The 19,720-nt window shown below is 20.5% G+C and overlaps 1 protein-coding gene across 1 annotated transcript in view; it reads left to right on the top strand.

The window, feature by feature from the left end:
• Positions 1-1,861: 1,861 nt before the first annotated feature.
• Positions 1,862-19,720, top strand: part of PGSY75_1475400 (cysteine repeat modular protein 4) — a gene marked incomplete at both ends in the record, with an annotated part of 18,086 nt that continues 227 nt past the window's right edge. The window contains 2 exons of the mRNA XM_018788430.1: positions 1,862-2,208; positions 2,481-19,720. The exon at positions 2,481-19,720 is cut by the window's right edge and continues 227 nt beyond it. Of these exons, the coding sequence (XP_018639802.1) occupies positions 1,862-2,208; positions 2,481-19,720 (17,587 nt within the window). The remainder of the gene's footprint in view (positions 2,209-2,480) is intronic.

Here is a 19,720-nt window from a genome sequence, read left to right as displayed (position 1 = left end):
TTCTTATAAAATTATACCAACGCTAATAGTAAGAAGGAAATATATATATATATATATATATATATATATTTATATAAGTAAAATAAAATGTTAAGTATAAATACTAATTCCTACAAGAACAAAATGAATAAAATTAAAAAAATAAAAACATTGAATAAATATATACATATATTTTATAATTAATGCAAAATGTACTTACATTTTATATGAAATATATAATGATTATATATATATATATATATCTTATGTCCTATTTAAAATATTCCTTTTAACACTTAATAATATACCATAGTAACACTTACACAACTTTGTTTAATCCTTAAATTTTTATACTCTATTTAGCTCATTTTAAATGATTATTTTTCTATAGGACATAAAAGAATATAACCCAATAGTTATAGGAACATATCAAAAATGAAAACAAAAGGAAATAAAATCTTCCTCATTTTTTATGCAATTCAACGAATGTTAAGATAGGACAATTAAATTTTTTCAATTTATATATTTTTTTTTTTTTTTTTTATTTTATTATTTTTTTTTGCACTTGTGTGTACATACATTTAAAAAAAACTGTAAAAAATAAATTTAAAATAAAACATATATTTAAACAAAATTTTTTTCATACTGAAATTTTAAATACCGTTTAACAAAAAAAGATTGTAGAAAAATACATAATCAATTTTGAATTCTCACAAAAATATTGAAATTAAAAAATAATAAGAAATACAATTTTCTCACAAAATAATGTATTCTTAATTAACCGTTTATGATTTACATTTTTATAAATATATAAATTCCCTAAATACAAATGTTTTCATATTTAAAAAAAAAAAAAAATACATATATATCTTTTATATATTCAATATGAAAGAACAAAAATGAAGTACACCAGAAAAATAAAAAATGCTTAGCAATTTGTAAATTATGATCTATAGTCAATATATGTTGTGATCAAAATATATTTACTCAAAAATTTGTATGACTTTAAGGTCCATATAAAAAAAAAAAAATTAAAATAAAATTTTTTGCTTTGATCAAAAATTATGTCCCATAAATAAATAAACATACATAAATTTGTACATATATATATATATATATATATATATAATATTTTTTTTCTTCATTTGTGTAAAAATAAAAAAAAAAAAAAAAAAAAATGGATTTAAAAGTTCAGTTATTGAAGTGCATGCATCATGGATTATTTCACAGAAGGTAAGTGTATTATATATAACAAATATAAGCCCTAAAAAATGGAACAGATCAAGAGGTATATAAAATTGTAAATATTAAATAATTTTATAATGTTTATATAATATATTAAATAATTCTTGTTAAAATTATGAATATTGTCTATATTTATAATAGTTAAAAATTTTTTATATCATAAGTAGCATAAAAAAAAAAAGTAGGGATCCTTTGCATAAAAAATAATATCTTACACAGAATAAAAAAAAAAAAAAGAAAAAATAATAAAAAAATAAAAAGGAAACGCGTCCTTTAATTTTTTAATTTCTTCTTAAACGTTACAGAAATGTATATGAAAACATATAAATTTATTTTGAACATGTATAAGACATTTCCTTATAACATATTTTATTATATTTTATTTGTATTTATTATTATTTTTTTTTTTAATTATATTTCAATTAATTTGATAAAAAGTACTTGAAACATTTTGTCTATATAGAAATATTTCTTTTTTATTTTTTTTTTTCCTTTTATTAGTAAATGGATTAAGATATATATATATATAACAAAAGTATATAAATTTATATATTTATATATTTAGAACGTTTCTTTGTAAAAAAAAAAAAAATAAAATAAATGGTGTAAATAAGAAAAAATGAAATATAAAGACTATATGAAAAATATTACGTTTTTAGTTTCCTTTCTAATTTTTTTAAGAAGCATAAATGCTAATATTAGCATAACCAATTTTACTTATACAAATGGGAAAGGTGATATAAATGTAGAGATCTTTCAAACTGACTATATAACTATATTAAAGCTTCCTTTTGGAGGCAAAAATGAACAAAAGTTTGAAATAAGTGATGATTATATTATTACTAATGATAAAGAAACAAATAATTGTAACATACCAAATAACAATTTTGGTGTGGTGTATAGCAAATCCAATTCTCAAAATAAATTTTTGTTTGTACAAAGAGAATATACAACAATATACGTAAAGGATAAAAATAATGCTTGGTAATATATAGAAAAAAAAAAATAAAATGAATAAATAAAAATATATATATATATGTATACATTAATATTAATAACATTGTATATGTGTAATAATAATTTTTTGATATTTTATAAAATTTATATATTTATGAAAAAATTTTTCTTTTTTCTGTAATGTAAAGCGAATGCTTCTTATAATATATATATATTTTTATTTATTTATTTATTTATTTATTTATTTATTTATTTATTTATTTATTTATTCATTTGTTTCTTTTTCCTTTCCATTTTAGCTCCTCTATTTCAAAGATTGAACCGTCATTATATTCCTTCCAAACTATAGAATATAAAAAGGAAAAGATAAAATTAGGGAATACAACAAAATGTGACGAGAAAATTGTCGAAAAGTTAAAAACATATATTGATCTTTTAGACGATATGAATCTTTCAGAAGATATGAAATGTGACAAAATAATATCATCATCGTTTTTACAAAATATAGAGATAATAGATTGTACAGTATATATTGGAAATATTTTTCTATTTAATAAATTGAATAAGGAAGAATATTATATTTGTATAAAAAAAGAGGATAATAATAATAACAATAATAATAATAATAATAATATGAAGAATAATATATCACTTCTTATCCACACCATTGATCTAAATAATACACTTATATCTAACACATTTTATTGTAACATAGAAAGCGATATTTGTTCAATTATAATTAATTCCGTTTATTTTAATAATATGCCTAATATAACAGATGATACTTTAGTTTTGAAATCTCAATGTAATATTGATAGCAACCCTTTAATAAATATTGATCGTGTTTTAAGAGAAGGGTATTATACTTTTCATTTTAGTAATCCTAAAATATATTTTTTACAAATATGTATTAAAGATAATTTGAAGAAATATAGAATGCTAGGTAAAATATATTTTTTAAAAGCATATGAACCAGTCATATGTTTTATTGGCACACCATGTGTTATTAAATCTTTTACAGCAAAAGAAAATGTACAGTATGTTCAAAATAATATTGATAAGGAAACGTTTATATTTTCAAATGAAAAATGTGATAATGAAAATGTAAATAAAAAAGAAAATAGGAATATCATAGAAACAAATTATGATATGAAAGAGCTAGAAAATAATCAACATTTATATCTTTTTAGTAATAATCCTTTAACAGATGAAAAATATTTATGTACCTCAAATAATGGGAATTTTTTATTGTTATTTTCCATAGTCTTAATTAAATTACCTGAATATAATATACATTATAGTATTATAAATAATATAGTTATTAATTATTCTACTCCTTTTTTTGAATATAATAATTATTTAGGACCATATGTAAAATATGAATGTTCGGATAAATCGATAGTTTCAGATGAATATAACAATTTTAATAGTAATAAAGATAATGATTTTTTATTAAAGAATGATGAATTAAATTTCACAATAAAATTCAAGGCCATTATTATGAGATTATGTCTCAAACAATATAATTTTTATTATGATATTGGAAAAATATATATTGAAAATTTGATAAATTATAAAAAAATTTCTTCTTTAAATGATTTTACATTTAATGCTGATATATCCATACATGCTGATGATTTAAATACCAAATTATTAAAATTTGCAATAAAAGAAGATCATAACTGTCATTCTGATCAAGGCTTTTTTGTTCAATCTAAAGTTAATTTTCGTGTAGAAAAAAAATCTTTTTACAAAAATATATTTATTAATCATACAACATTATATGAATCAATAAATAAAATTATTTTAGATAAACATATATATTATATTTGTATGTGTTCACTACATGAAAAATGTTATGATAATAATAATCTAATAGATTATAATACGTATACAAATATTACTATACCAAATGAAATTCAACCTTCACTAAATAAAAAATTTGTATGCAAAATTTTTGAGGATTGTTCTTTTACTATCAATTTTGAAAATGAAGATAATAATATATCAGACATATGGATAGCCAAAAAAGGAAAATCTTGTAATTCCAAAGATATACAAGAAGGAATTCATATTACTCATCAAAACGTTAAAGAATTAAATAAAGAAAACCTTCATGTAATAACAAAAGTGAATTTCAAAATTTATTATATAATTAACCATATAAATTATTCATATTTGTTTAATCAGGATATAATTATTTGTGGAAATTATCGAAATCAACATTTTATTATTCATATAAAAAGTGATTTCTTCTTATTATACTATGCTCTTCCATTTGAAGAAGAAATTAAAATAAAAAATGTTACACAAATTAATATAGCTACTAATACACATGAAGCACAAAAGAAAAATATAAATACACACAGTCTTGAAAATATTAAAAAAAAATATAAACGCTTATTTATTTATTCATACCGTGATGACGGTAAAAGCAATTTATATAAAACTATTAACGTTAATGAAGATGAAAATGAAATATGGGATACTATCAAATTTGAAATTCCAAATGATTATCCTACAAAATATAATGAAATATATTTTATTAAAGAATGTCATTATGATCAAGGTGTCATAATATATGATCACAAAAGAGAATCAGACAATATTGTGCTTAATAATGATTATAATCATATAATAAAAAGTAAAGAAATTTACTGGGCAAGAAAAAAGCGAATATTTAATAAAAAATTAAAGAAAAAAGGAAAAATCAAAAATGAAATTATTAATATATATAATTGCTCAAACGAAGTAATGGAAAATCACACATTAACAACAATTCTTATATTTGATGGACCATTAAAAGCTTTAGACATTTATTGTTATATGGAACTTGATTGTACACATAAAGAAAAATTTTCAATATTAAATTATGATTATTCATTATTTGTTGAAATATCAGAGACACAAAGAATTATTATATATTCTAAAGAATCAGAAGGAAATAATAAAAAAAAAAAATTAAATAAAGATGAACAAATAAATTTATATGAATCTAAAAGAATTACAGAACTCATTTTAAGTATTCCTAAACATATTTCAAAAGGAATAGAACCAGGACCTTATAAAATTATATATACAAGAAAATTCAAACAATTTATTCATGAATTATATGTAGGAACATTTCATTTTATTGGTGCCCCTTTACAAAAATATCATATTATACGAGAAAATCAAGAAAACATTATTATTCATGGATATTTTAAAAATGTTGAAAATGAAAAAATACAAATTGTAAAACATCGAAATACATGCATTTTAACAAACAAAGATAAAAATAAGAAATTATTAAAATCAACTGAAATCGAACTTGTTTTAAATGAAATTAAAAGAAATGTTCAAAATTGTACATATTTAGATGATAACAAAATAATATGTAAAAATGATTTACCTGTACAAGGGAAATTTGTTCTATGCTGGTGTTATAATATATTAAATAATGAAAATAATATATGTCATAATTTAAATATGTATAGACCTAAAATTACAGAAGTTTCTTCTTTATTATATTCAATGGATCCAATATTAGAAATATCAAAATCCTCTCTTACCAAAATTTTAAATTATAATATTGGAGATTTCTTTTTTATAATTGATGATGATTGTGAACATATCAAAAATATGAAATTAAAATCTAAATTAAATGATGAACAAAATATTCTAGATATCTATAAACATTTACAATATCCAAAAAAATATGATTTATGTATTTGTATTGTTCAACATAATATTTCATGTGATAAGGAAGAAAATTATAAAAATTTTTATATCAAATTAAACGAAAAATTTTATTTTACAAAGGAAATGGGTAACACAGATGAATTTAATAATATGGATAATTTAATAAAAGATTTTACATTTACTATAGATTATTTGGAAAAATTAAAAATGGATATGGTCCCTGTCTTTGTTTTTTTACCTGGGCCCGTCGAATATAAGGAATATGTTTGTTTTGCTGGAATACCATGTAACGCACTAATCAAAATAAAAAGATCTACACAAACAAGGTTAAGAACAAACAATGCGCAAATTACTGTTGAGAAAAAAGATGTAACGAATAATCATATGGATTCTTATTGGAATAAAAATAAGGGAAATATCAAAGGCGCCACTTCAAAAAAAATCGAAGAGAAAAAGGAACAACAAGGGAATGATCAAAAGGGAAGTGAAATAGTAGATAATAATCAAGATGAAAATCAAGATAATAAGCAAGATAATAAACAAGATAATAAACAAGACAAAAAACAAGATAATAAACAAGATAATAAACAAGATAATAAACAAGATAATAAACAAGATAATATGCAAGATAAAGTAGAAAATAAGAATAAAGATATCAATATGGACAAAAAAATTACAGTCAAAGAAACCAATATTGAAAAAAACGAATATGAAGAAGACGATGATGATGAAGAAGAAGAAGAAGAAGGGGAAGAAGTGGAAGAAGAAGACGAAGAAGAAGATGAAGAACAAGTGGAAGAAGAAGACGAAGAAGAAGAGGAAGAACAAGAACAAGAACAACAACAACAACAAAAACAAAAACAACAATTTGATGATGATAATAAAGATGAAGTTGAAGATTCAGATAAAAACGAAAAAAAAGAGGACGAAACAGATGATTATAAAAATAACGATAAAGATTTTAATCCAAATGAAGAAGAATCACAAAAGGTGAATCCAAACACACAACAAAATCAATATAATGAACAAATTATTTCAGATGAAGAACAAGTTAATATTGAACACAAACCGTTAGGACAACATCACTACATATATTACACATTAAATGATACAAAAGAATGTAATAATGAGTATGAAACCGTTTATAAAAGTAATGCATCCAGTATATATGTTTCACAAGAAATAAATTATTTACATCAGGAATTTATAGATGGAGTTTATAATTTAAAAATTGATATAGTACCTATAGATATAACTAAACGCTATGAAATTTGTGCATCATTCTATCCAGATGATAAATATTTTTATAATATTGGAAATGTTATATTTTATGGAATATTTAATGAATCGAATACTTTAGATATAATTTCAGGTGTTCCATTTAGCTTTGAAATAAATCAATTCTATTCGAAATATAATTTATTCATTCGTTTGATTTATGAAAAACATGGAGATTCTAAAATATGTAGATTATATAATAATAATTTTGAAAATGTGTTTTTAGAAAGTTCTATAGAACACACAATAGTTCAACATGAAAAGAAAGTTTTAGATAATTATATAACTAATTATAAATGGAATGATATAACAATCATTTTAGATACAGATAATAATAATTATATGACTTCATATCAAAATATAGATGGTTCTTATAATTTATATGTATGCTCCTGTTATGAATTAACTGAGGGACATTGTAAATCAGATAACTATTTTTCTACACAAGTCATGAAATTTTATGTACATACAGTTGAATTAAAAGAACCCAAAATGAATTCAATAATACATTTCTTAAAACCATTTACGCTAAAATTAGAAACTACCAAAATATTAAATGGATCGATTAAAGTTATACCAATTGATATAATATCAGATTTAAGTAAATTATGTTTAGAATTAAATTTTAAAAAAATATATTTAAAATATCAAGCAGATATTAATGAATATGAACAATCATATAATATAACTATTAATTTTCTTTCTCAAGGTTTTATTATATGTTGGTGTGGAAACGATAATTGTAAAGACAATGAATATTTAACAAAAGTTGCTTTTTTCAGATTGAACAGTCCAAAATTTATAGATGTACACACAGATTTGTATGGAAACTTTTCCTTTCATTTCTTAAATCAGTTTGTAAATATAAATGATAGAGTAAGATTTGTGGGACAAGCTTCCTCTTGTTTAGATGATGAGAACGTTGATTTATTTAATAATCACATTCAAATAAGAAAAATAGAAAATAAAATAGAAAAAATGACCAATGGTGGAAATAACAAAAAGGCCCAACAACAAAATAATAATAATAATAATAATAATAAAAATAATAATAATGATGATCATCATCATCATGATAATGTGCAGGATGATAATTATGAGAGATACACATTGGACTGGGAACAAATCATCGAAATATATGGAAAACCAAGATATATTTCTAAAGGCATAAACCAAAACTGGACTTGGATTTCTGAAAATTACAAAATGAAAAATTCAAATGAAAAATACATAAAAATATGTTATTGTTTCCGCTTTTATTATAATAATTGTAAAGATACCAAAAATTTTCTATATATAGGATTAGTACATAATAATATTTGGAATAGCAAAACAATAATTATGCAGAATGAATTAGAAACAAATTATGAAATACATAATTTGATATATTTTAATAAAGATTCTATTAAATTTGTTGCAATTAACTCATTTAACGATTTGAATAGAAATGTTTGTGATAATATAAATTATGAAAAAAATATTATTATGCCTTACTTTTTTGGATATAATAATTTTCATAATTCGACATTTAATCAGAATAATATATTAAATATAGGCAAGACATATTATCTTAATGAATTTATTTTTATATTATGTTATAATACTGAATATTATAAGAAGAAAACATTTTTCTTATTAGCACCAAAGGATATGTCTGAGTTAAATGAACTTACAACATATTATAATGAAAAAATAAATACATTTAATTTAACACAATCAGGTTTTTTATATGATTCAGATATAAAGGATATTTCAACAAAAAATGAAAATATTGAAAAATATGAAAACTTACAATTATTGTTACAAAATAAAGTGAACAAACCAAACATATTTGAGAATTATTTTTATCTAAAAGATGTATATAAAAAGAATAATATGAGTATATATAATATGAACTTTTATAATATGAGTCCATATATAATTTATAATAATAAGAAGAATACAAATATACAAGTAAAGAAAAAATTAAAAATTATATTAACAAAAATGTATCATATGACAAGTATAGATATCAATGAAATTATATTTTATAAAGATAAAGGAGAATTATTAACTGGTCTTAATTTACAAAATATATTTATTCTACCAAAGAAAAGGAAAGTCATATTATGTTGTTATAATGATGATTATATAGAAGTAGATATAAATGATGAAAACAAAATTGGATTGAAAAAATCAAACAAAATACAAGAATTAATTGATATTTTTAAAAAATATCATCCAAATTTTGAACGAAATAAAAAAAAACAAAATGATATATTAGAACAATTTAATAATATCAATGATATTTTATTTAAATATGATTATATAAGAAATGATAACCAAAATGAAATTTATTATGATACAGGATTTTTTAGAAATCACATTTATATACAACTAATTAATCATCCATTTGATTTAAAAATATATGGATCAAATATACAAAAAAAGAACAAAAAAGAATATATATTATATATAATAGATTTTCATAATACTTGTTATAAAAATATGAATAAAAATGGATTTTTCTTAGAACATAAAAGATATAATCAAATGGAAAATTATATACACTTTTTACAAATTTCCATGAACAAAATAAATAATTACAAATTGTGTTTATATGAAAAAAATAGTGATATATATTCCAATGTGGGTATTTTGAATATGACAGATTATTATGTTATAAAAGAGAATTTCTTTTTCGACAATGAGGATATTGAAAATATAAATAAAAATAAAATGGAAATTGATTATCATGATAATAATAATTATGATAATAATAATAATAATAATAATAATAAATATTACATTAAATATCATAGTCAAAATGTCATCAAAAATGTATGCTTAATTATAGACAATACAAACAAAATAATTGTTATTAAAGAAAAGGGAAGCTTTTATTTTAATCTGCAAATAGAAAAAGGAATATTCATAGAGAAGGGAAATCAAAAATTAAATGAACTATTCCCTGATATAAAAAATCATGAACTTATATCATGTAAAAATAAAAAGAAAAATACAATTATATTAACAAAAACACATATTTTTTTGTATACCAAAAATAATGATATATCTTTTTCAACAAAACATAACTTACCATTTCCATATGACATCGATTTTGATGATATGTATATATATATAAATGATTTATATCTCAATAAAATTGCACGTATACAAATTTTATCTACTAAAGATAATAAAACACCTATTCCAATTATTAATAATAAACAAAGAACCAAAAGAAGTATTATCAACCATGATAATGAATCACAACAAAATATAAATACCTACAATAGACATAGAACTAATCAAATTATAGATCAAAATATTCAAAAGAAAGAAAAAACATATCATCATTTTATTCCATTACATGAGGTGAAAAAAAAAAAGTTACAAAATAATAATATAATAAAATTAAGGCAAAATGAATTCACCATTAAAAATTTGAAAAATATAGATTATTCAAAAAATAACATTCCTAATCAAAAAATCAGTTCAAAAGATTACATATACAAAATGAGCGATTTCCAAGCATTCATAAATAAACAGGTTAATTTAATTACTACCAATTTATTTAGTTTGTATAATTATTTTGAAAAGAAAAAATATTATAACACTCTGAGTTATTTTATTAAATGGTTATGGTCAAATAAATTAGGATCCTCAGGAGAAGAAAAATATTCAACAAAAAGTAGCATTACACCGAATGGAAACAACATAAAAAATGATAATAATAATTATAATAATAATAATTATAATAATAATAATAATCATAATAGTAGAGGTCGTGAAAAATATATTCATAGTTATCATACAATTAGTGGAGAAAAAATGCAAAATGAAAACCTACATAATACACACCATTTTAATAATTTTATTCAATTTTTTCAAAATAAAAAAAATTCTATACATAAAAAAGAAAAAAATAGTAAAAATATTCCGTCATATAATATAATGTTTAAAAATATTAACCATATATCAAACACACTAAATGATAGAAATGAACAAGAATTAACAAGTACCACTATAAAGAAAAGAACAAAAAGAAATGTTGAGGGAAAACTTATGAATCAATCATCTTATAATGAACTTATACTAGCAAGTATCAAAAAATATACAAATAAAGTAGAAGCTTTCCATTTTGTCAATAATCAAATTGATTATATAAATTATATAATAAATTTAAAAAGCCCATTAAGTATCAGTATCCAAAATAATGTCCTATATATTTTAGATTCTATAAAAAATACTTTTTTTAGTTACAATCTGATAAATAAAGAAATGAAAGAATTAGAAAAATATCATTTTCATGATCATCCATACATATTAAAAAATCCTTTACATTTTTCCATATACAATGGTATAATAACAGAATATACAGAACATAAAAATAACTTAGCATTTGTCACCCAAATTGATAGTAATGAGATAAAAATAATTGATTTAAATAATAGTAAAAAATATAAAATAATCAAAGCAATTAAACTAAGGAAAGGATATAAACATAATCACATAAATTATGTTATAGGAATAAAACAGAAATTATTAATAATAACATCACAAAGTGAAAATATTAATCATTATAAAAATATAATTTATCATTATCATTTTAATTCTTTTGATCAATATTTTAGTATATCTTTTAATTATACATTTGCAAAAAATTATAATGCAAGTGATAATTTGTATATTATTCCTGATATAGATAAATATAGTGATAATATAATATATTTTTGTTTTCTAAATTCAAATAATAAATGTACAAATATTGATGAACTAACCAAATTGTCTATATCTCACGAATCAGGAATAATAACAGGAAAACTAAATTATTTTGGGACCTTTTCCTTAAAAATATTTGCAAAAACACATTTTCAATATAAAATTAATACATATACAAATTTATATTCTTATTGCGGTATTAGTCAAGAATATAATAAAACAAAATCTACATGCGAGAGCTGTCCAATAGGTACTTTTTGGAATAGCGAAAAATTATTATGTGAGAACTGTCATAAATATATTCAAAATACTTCTACCCTAAAAAATGGATCAAAATTAAAAACAGATTGTCTATGTTCCCCAGGATATGAATATTCTGATAAATCATCGAAATGTGAAAAATGTAAACCTGGATATTATAAAGCAAGTGTTGGAAATTTTATTTGTATTAAAGGTTGCCCAATAAATGAAAAAAGTATAACGTATGGTGCAAAAAATTATAAAGAAATGGATTGTAAATGTATTGAAGGATATTATAGAAAAGGAGATAAATGTGTTTTATGCTTATCAAATTATTATTGCCCAGGAAATGAATTAATAAAACCATGTGATAAACATAAAATATCCAAAGTAGGAGTTATAGACAAAAATGAATGTAAATGTAAAGAAAATTATATAACAGATAATAAAAATAATAATTGTGTTTATTGTGCTTCTATAGCAAAAATTGTAGGCAAACCAATTTATTGTTCTTTATGTGATCCAATTTATTTTCATGAAGAAAATTATAAAAATTTATTTATACTTCCTAATAATATACATAATTATGGACTAATTAATAATATATATAATTATGATGAAGATTTATCATTACAAGGAGATATAATGAAATATGCTTATTTTCATAAAACCACAAATATAGAAAAAAATTTTACAAACTATATAAATATTAATAATATATATCATACATTTAATAATAATATTAATAATTATGATTATTTAAATACAGCCAAATTTGCTGTCGAAATAGATATTCCTAAACCAAAAAAATGTATATATTGTGATAGTGGATATTATATGAAAAAACAAAAATGTGTTTCATGTACTAACAAATATTGTGAAGGATTTAATCACACGCCAAAAGCATGTCCTAAAAATTCAGTTGTAAATAAAATAAATGCATCTTCTATTTTTGATTGTTCATGTAAACGTGGATATGGTATATTAAATGAAAGAAGAAATGCATATGATAATAATATTACATGTCAACCATGTCCACAAAATTTCTTTAAACATATTATATCTGATGATTCCTGTTTTCCATGCCCATTATATACATATACTTTAAATCAAGGAGCAACATCTATATTACAATGCTTACCAAAAAAAGGATATTTCATTTATATGTTTAAAAATATTAATATAGACTATTTAAGATATAAATTTGATATAAACACAGAAAATAGAATATATAATTATTTTGAAAAGAATAATAAAATATTTCATGAAGATGTATATAATTTTTTTTTAAACAAGCAATATTCAAAATTTTTTTATAACACAGAAAATAAAACAAATAATAATAATAGTAATAATAATAGTAATAGTAATAATAATAATAATAATAATAATAATAGTAATAATAATAGTAATAATAATAGTAATAGTAATAATAACAAAACAAAGGAAAATCATTTTTATAATACAGTGCGGAATACATACAACCCTTCGAATAATTTACAAAATAAAAATACAGAAAATATTTATAATATACAATACTTGGAACATTTAGGATTTATCAAAAAAACTTCATTGTTCTATATTTATATGATACTCTTAAGAAATATTGAAGAACATTATAATTTTAATATGGATAGAATGTTAAAAATTACTTGCCATATAAACCTTCATTTAAAAAAAAACCCACATTTCACTATTACGTATAAAACAAATTTACAAGAATGTATAGACAGTTGTAAAAATAATATATATTGTAGAGGTATTGAATTTTCAAGGAAACAAGTAGAATATACTCAAATAATCTTAAAAAATAATAAGAAAATTATACTTGGATATTTTAAATGTAAACAATTTTATTTCCAGAATATGTATGATTATTCTTCCTATAACTTAGATTCTTATTTAAATGAACATATAGAAAATCAAATAAATATTAAAAGTACATTAACATATACAAATTTCATTATGAAAAATAAATCAGATATTATTTATACTTGTTCAATTGATAGAGATCCTAAATATTTACTTTATAAACATTATAAACTAGTAGAATGTGTAATAGGGAAATTTTGTCCAGGTAATAATACTCCATATATGATATCATGTCCTATTAATTCTATAACCACAATACCAATATCAACAGATGTAAATAAATGCTTATGTTTAAAAGGATATTCCTATGTAGGAGTTACATCTTATAGATGTTCTTTATGTGATAGAGGAACTTATAAAAATTCAACAGGTAATAATAAATGTGATAATTGTCCTTTATCATTTTCAACAACACATAGAGGATCAACAAGTATTAAGGATTGCTCTTGCACATCTGGAAATTATCTGACATTTGATACCTTGGGAAATTTTATACGTACGGAAAATATTCAGCAAAAAAATATTAGCGATCAGTATTTTGTTATACCCATAAAACAGGAATCTCAACATGAAAATGAAAATAAAGTTAAAAATGTAAATAAAGATGAAAATAAAAATATAAATATTTTTAATATTAATAATATTTACAACCATGATATAGTTTATAAAACGAAAATAATCAAAATTAGTTTGAATAAAGAAAATGATAATCATAATGATTATATGAACAACTTATTAGAACAAACTATAGGTGTATGTAAACCATGTACTTTGGAAAACCATTATTGTGAAGGAGGTTTAGAAACTGATATCACTTTTAATAATAAAATTATTAAAGGTAAATTTCATACCTTACCAAAAAAATGTCCAAAGGGATTAGGTATTCCAAATATAATTAAAGAAAGAAATTCAATAAATAATTGTTTGTGTATACATGGAAAAGTTTTAAGAACCACACAAAATAAAAATGTGGAATGTTTCCCTTGCCCACCTAACACATTCAAAGAAAATGAATATGACAATAGTTGTTCAGGTGCTTGTCCTCCATTTTCTACTACTTTTGTTGGGTCATCTTATGAAAATCAATGCTTTTGTAAAAATAATTATTATCTTGTATCTACGGATGATGAAAATGACAACAACAATAATAATAGTAAGAGCTATATAAAAGTGAACAGTTGTAAAGTTTGTCCTGTAGGAGCTATATGTAATAGAGGATTTAACATATATATATATCTAAAACTATTAAATGATAGATCATATAATAATATAAATGTAATAGATCATGAAACACCCTTTCCTAAATATGGATATTATGCAGTATACCGAGAAAAAACAAATCCAACTAAATTATGGGACCCATTAGATGATAATGCAATTTCACATTATGTCTATCCTTATCATAAATTGCTCTTATTTATTCAAAAAAATATACAGAAGGGAAATTATTTCTTTTTAGAAAAAGGGAACAAATTTTACCTTAATGATGAATTTGTGGAAAAAATGAAAGAAAAGAGTAAATATAAAGAAGAAAAAGGAAATAAATTTGTACCAAAAAATAAAATAATAGATAATATCAAAACAAATAATCTAAAAGGAAACCATAACAGCAACAACAACAACAATAATAACAATAACAATAATAATAATAATAATAATAATAATAATAATAATAATATCTCAAACTTATTGCACAAGGATAATATACGTGAAAATAATTACAATAATGATATTATTGAATTATCTAGTTATGAAGATTATACATTTAAAAAATTGTCCTCACCTTCTACAATTCGATCAAATAATAATGTTATTTCCTTTATACAAAGTAATGATAAGTCTAATGATTCAACAAATGATAATAATATAGAAAATGTTGTGGATATTTTTAATAAATACGTTCAGGAAGCTAAAGAATTACAAATACAAAATAGAAAATTTGAAAGACTACCAGATATACATCCATGTACTATTCCAAACAGATGCCTTGGTACCTTAATAAATTTGTGCTCAGATGGATCTACTGGATATCAATGTAATAACTGTTCAAAAAATTATGATATGTCTTATTTTAAATCTAAATGCAAAAAGTGTCAAAATTTCTTCTATGAAATATTACATATCATATTATTAAAATTATTATATTATATAATTGTTATATTTATATGTGCCCTTAATGGTAATATTTTAAATAAATTACATGTTAGTGGAATATTAATGAGAATATGGTTAAATTGCTCTTTTACTTTTATAGCTTACGGATTTTTTATTCCTAACATGAATTCATTTATTTCGAAATATTGGTATCTATATAAAACAGCTTTTTCATATCATATGAAAATTTTTGCTTATTACATAAGGGTACAATGTCTTCTTAATTCGTTACATATTAATTTGTCATATAATGAAATCTGGTATATACAAAAATATATGAATATTTTTACTCCTATATTTGATTCTATATTTATAACAATCTTATTGTTTGCCCTAATACATATATACAAATTTATTTTTTACAAAAAGAATATAATTATATTCGAACAACTATTGTGTACTATTCCTGAGTTGAATATGTTATATAAAAAGGATTTTATAGATAATATTCATGATGTGGCAAATAAAAACTATGCAAATAATAACTCTGATAGTTTTGAAGAAAATGAAAATCAAAATGAAGAAAAAAAAAATAAAAAAAATAAAAAAAACATAAAGGACAAGAACAGCACTAAAAAAATAAATAATGATAATAATAATAATGATGAATATAATAATAATTTTAATAAGGATAACATTAATTATAAAGATGAACAGATAAACCATTTTGAAAAATGCTCAAGCATTACTACCATACTAAACAATTTGGAACTAAACAGCCAAGATCAAAATAAGAAAAGTAACAAAAAAATATTTGATATAAAGAAAAAAACATCTATAGAAAATATTAAGAAAAATGATGCAAATATTTTATCGAATGATACCTATAATAATGTAAAAAATAAAGAATCCAATATAAACACAAACAAAAATATAACAAATAACATAAATTATGAATTAAAACATATTAAAAATAAAGAGTGGTATAATATATTCTTAAATAAAACTATTCAATATATATATGAAGAAAAAAAAATCTTTGGATTATGGCATTTCATATTTAAAAAAAATGATAACTGGGTTAAAAATATAGGAACATTTTTAAATGATACACTTCCTTGTTATATATTAATAATGATATTATCGATACCATACATACTTTTAGAACTTATACAATTAACATATTGTACACCTATAAAATATAAATCACAAAAAGAAGATTTTTATTTAACATATCTTATTACACAGAAATGTAGTTTATCGTCTAAATTATTTTTAACAGGTTTAATTGTAACGATTGCAATGGTTTCTTTTTATATATGCCTATGGATCCTTTTATTATATTTATATTCAAAAAGAAAAAGATTGAATTTGTTCGATTTATTAACATCAAATTTATTAACAGGTTATAGAAAAGGAAAAATAATATTTGAATTAATAATTTTATTAAAACATATTCTAATCATATTTTTAATATGTTTTAATATATATTATGAATTTTATTATATTGTTTTTCTTACATTAATATTAATTACGTTTGCTATTCTAGAAATTTTATCAAATCCATATGATAAGAGATCATTTAATATACTTAATAAATCATTAAATATCGGAAATGTATTAAATATATTTTTCCCTTTAATTATTTGGGGCAGTTTTTATTGGACATATGAAAAATTTTTTATATTTCCTATATTTGTTATATATGCTTATCACATTTATATGATTCATCATATAGTTAAAGAATTTACACTATCTATTCATTTTATAAAAAAAGAAAATATAGTTAATATTCAAACTATTGGATATGATCCAGAAAATATAAAAAATAAAAATTATAAAATATATTATAAAGTCATGAACAAAATTAAATATTTCCTTAATAAAAATCAAAAGAAAAATATTTCAAATGCCAATCAAAATAAAGACAAAGATTTGAATAAAAATAATAATTCAAAAGATCACGTAAAATTTGAACCAATTGAAAATATTATAAAACGATATAATCTGAAATTAAATAAGGGTATCCTCAAAGATGCAAATAAAAATAATGATAATAATAATAATAATAATAATAATATGCATACACAGGTTGAAGACAATAAAAATGATATATTATTTATTAAAAAAAATGTGTTACCTGTTAATGTACATAATGTGGCTTCTATTTGGTATGATGAGCAAAACGAAGATTTATTATTTCAGATGCCATATCAAAATAAATTCTGTCTCAATATCAATAATGAAGAAAATGAAAATGATGATAATGTAAATGATTCAACAAAAGATAAAACAAGTGACGAAAAAAATAATAATGATACAAATGATGATCATTTAAATGGTAATAGTAACAATAATAATAGTAATAATAATAATAATAATAATAATAAGGATAATAAGGAGGCGAATGAAAATAATGATAATATAAATCATAACAACATAAGTAATCATAATTATAATTCTTCTATTACTTTTAATACTAATAAAAAGAAGAAAAACTACTTTAATAAATTATCAGATTATATAATTGATAAACGAAATAAAAAAAACATTAAATATTTTATTACATCTCTTATGGAAATTATTGAAAAGTTTTTAGATTCTTCTACACATTGCTTTATATACGAAAATTGGTTCGATTTTACTATCCGATTTGCATTCGTATATATATCATGGATCAAAAAATGTAACAAAAAAAATAATATTATGCTGCCTATGAATATACAACAATTACATATTCATATGGACCTCTTTATATTTACACCTTTATTTTCTAAAAATAATTATACTTCAAAATATGAACAAAATATACAAAATTACTCCAAAAAAAAAATATATAATAAAATAAATAGGTATGATGAAAAAAAAGAGAATGTTGAACTACTTGAAAAAAATAATAGTTTTGAAAATACAGAAATTAAAATCAGCCGCAGTTTTGGATCACACAATTATATGCCAAACATAAAAAATAGGAAAAATAATAATGACAGAAAAGGAGATATTACTTCTATAAATGATATAAATGTAGATAATATAAATATGGATAATATAAATATAGATAATATAAATGTAGATAGTACAAAGGAGGATGATAAAAATGAAAATCACAATATCAACCATCTTATAAATGAGCACAATGAAAAAGAATCTTCTGAGCATATAAACAATATAAACGATCAAAATATTATAGACTATAATATAGATGAAAATATATCTAAAAATAATGAAAAAGAGAAAAATATTAAAATGTCTCCCAAAGATAATTCCTTTACTCAAAAAGAACATAATAATAATAATAATAATAATAATAATAAATATAATAATAGTGATATTCTTAATTATTCTTTAGATATTTTTTCATCAGAAATGTTTAATGAAAATATGTTTCATAGTATCATATCATTATTCGAATTATATATGGCTATAAAAACTTTAAAATTAATGGATTCACATATTTTTAATAACCTATACCAAATGTATAATAAAAAAATTATCACTTTCGATACAAGTATTATGTTTTATATTAATAAACTAAGAGATGATATAAAATCAGAAATTGAGCAAATTGATAAAGAAATAAATACAGGAGATACAACAGAAAAAGAAAGAATTCAAAATTATTATTATTACAAAGAAGAATTAATGAAAAGAAAAAAATTAGAAGAAGAAT

The sequence above is a fragment of the Plasmodium gaboni genome, chromosome 14 (genome assembly GCF_001602025.1).
Source record: "Plasmodium gaboni strain SY75 chromosome 14, whole genome shotgun sequence".
Taxonomy (NCBI): Eukaryota; Apicomplexa; class Aconoidasida; order Haemosporida; family Plasmodiidae; genus Plasmodium; species Plasmodium gaboni.
The sequence above is the reverse complement of the archived record's forward strand: the minus strand, read 5'-3'. Positions and strand labels throughout refer to the sequence as shown.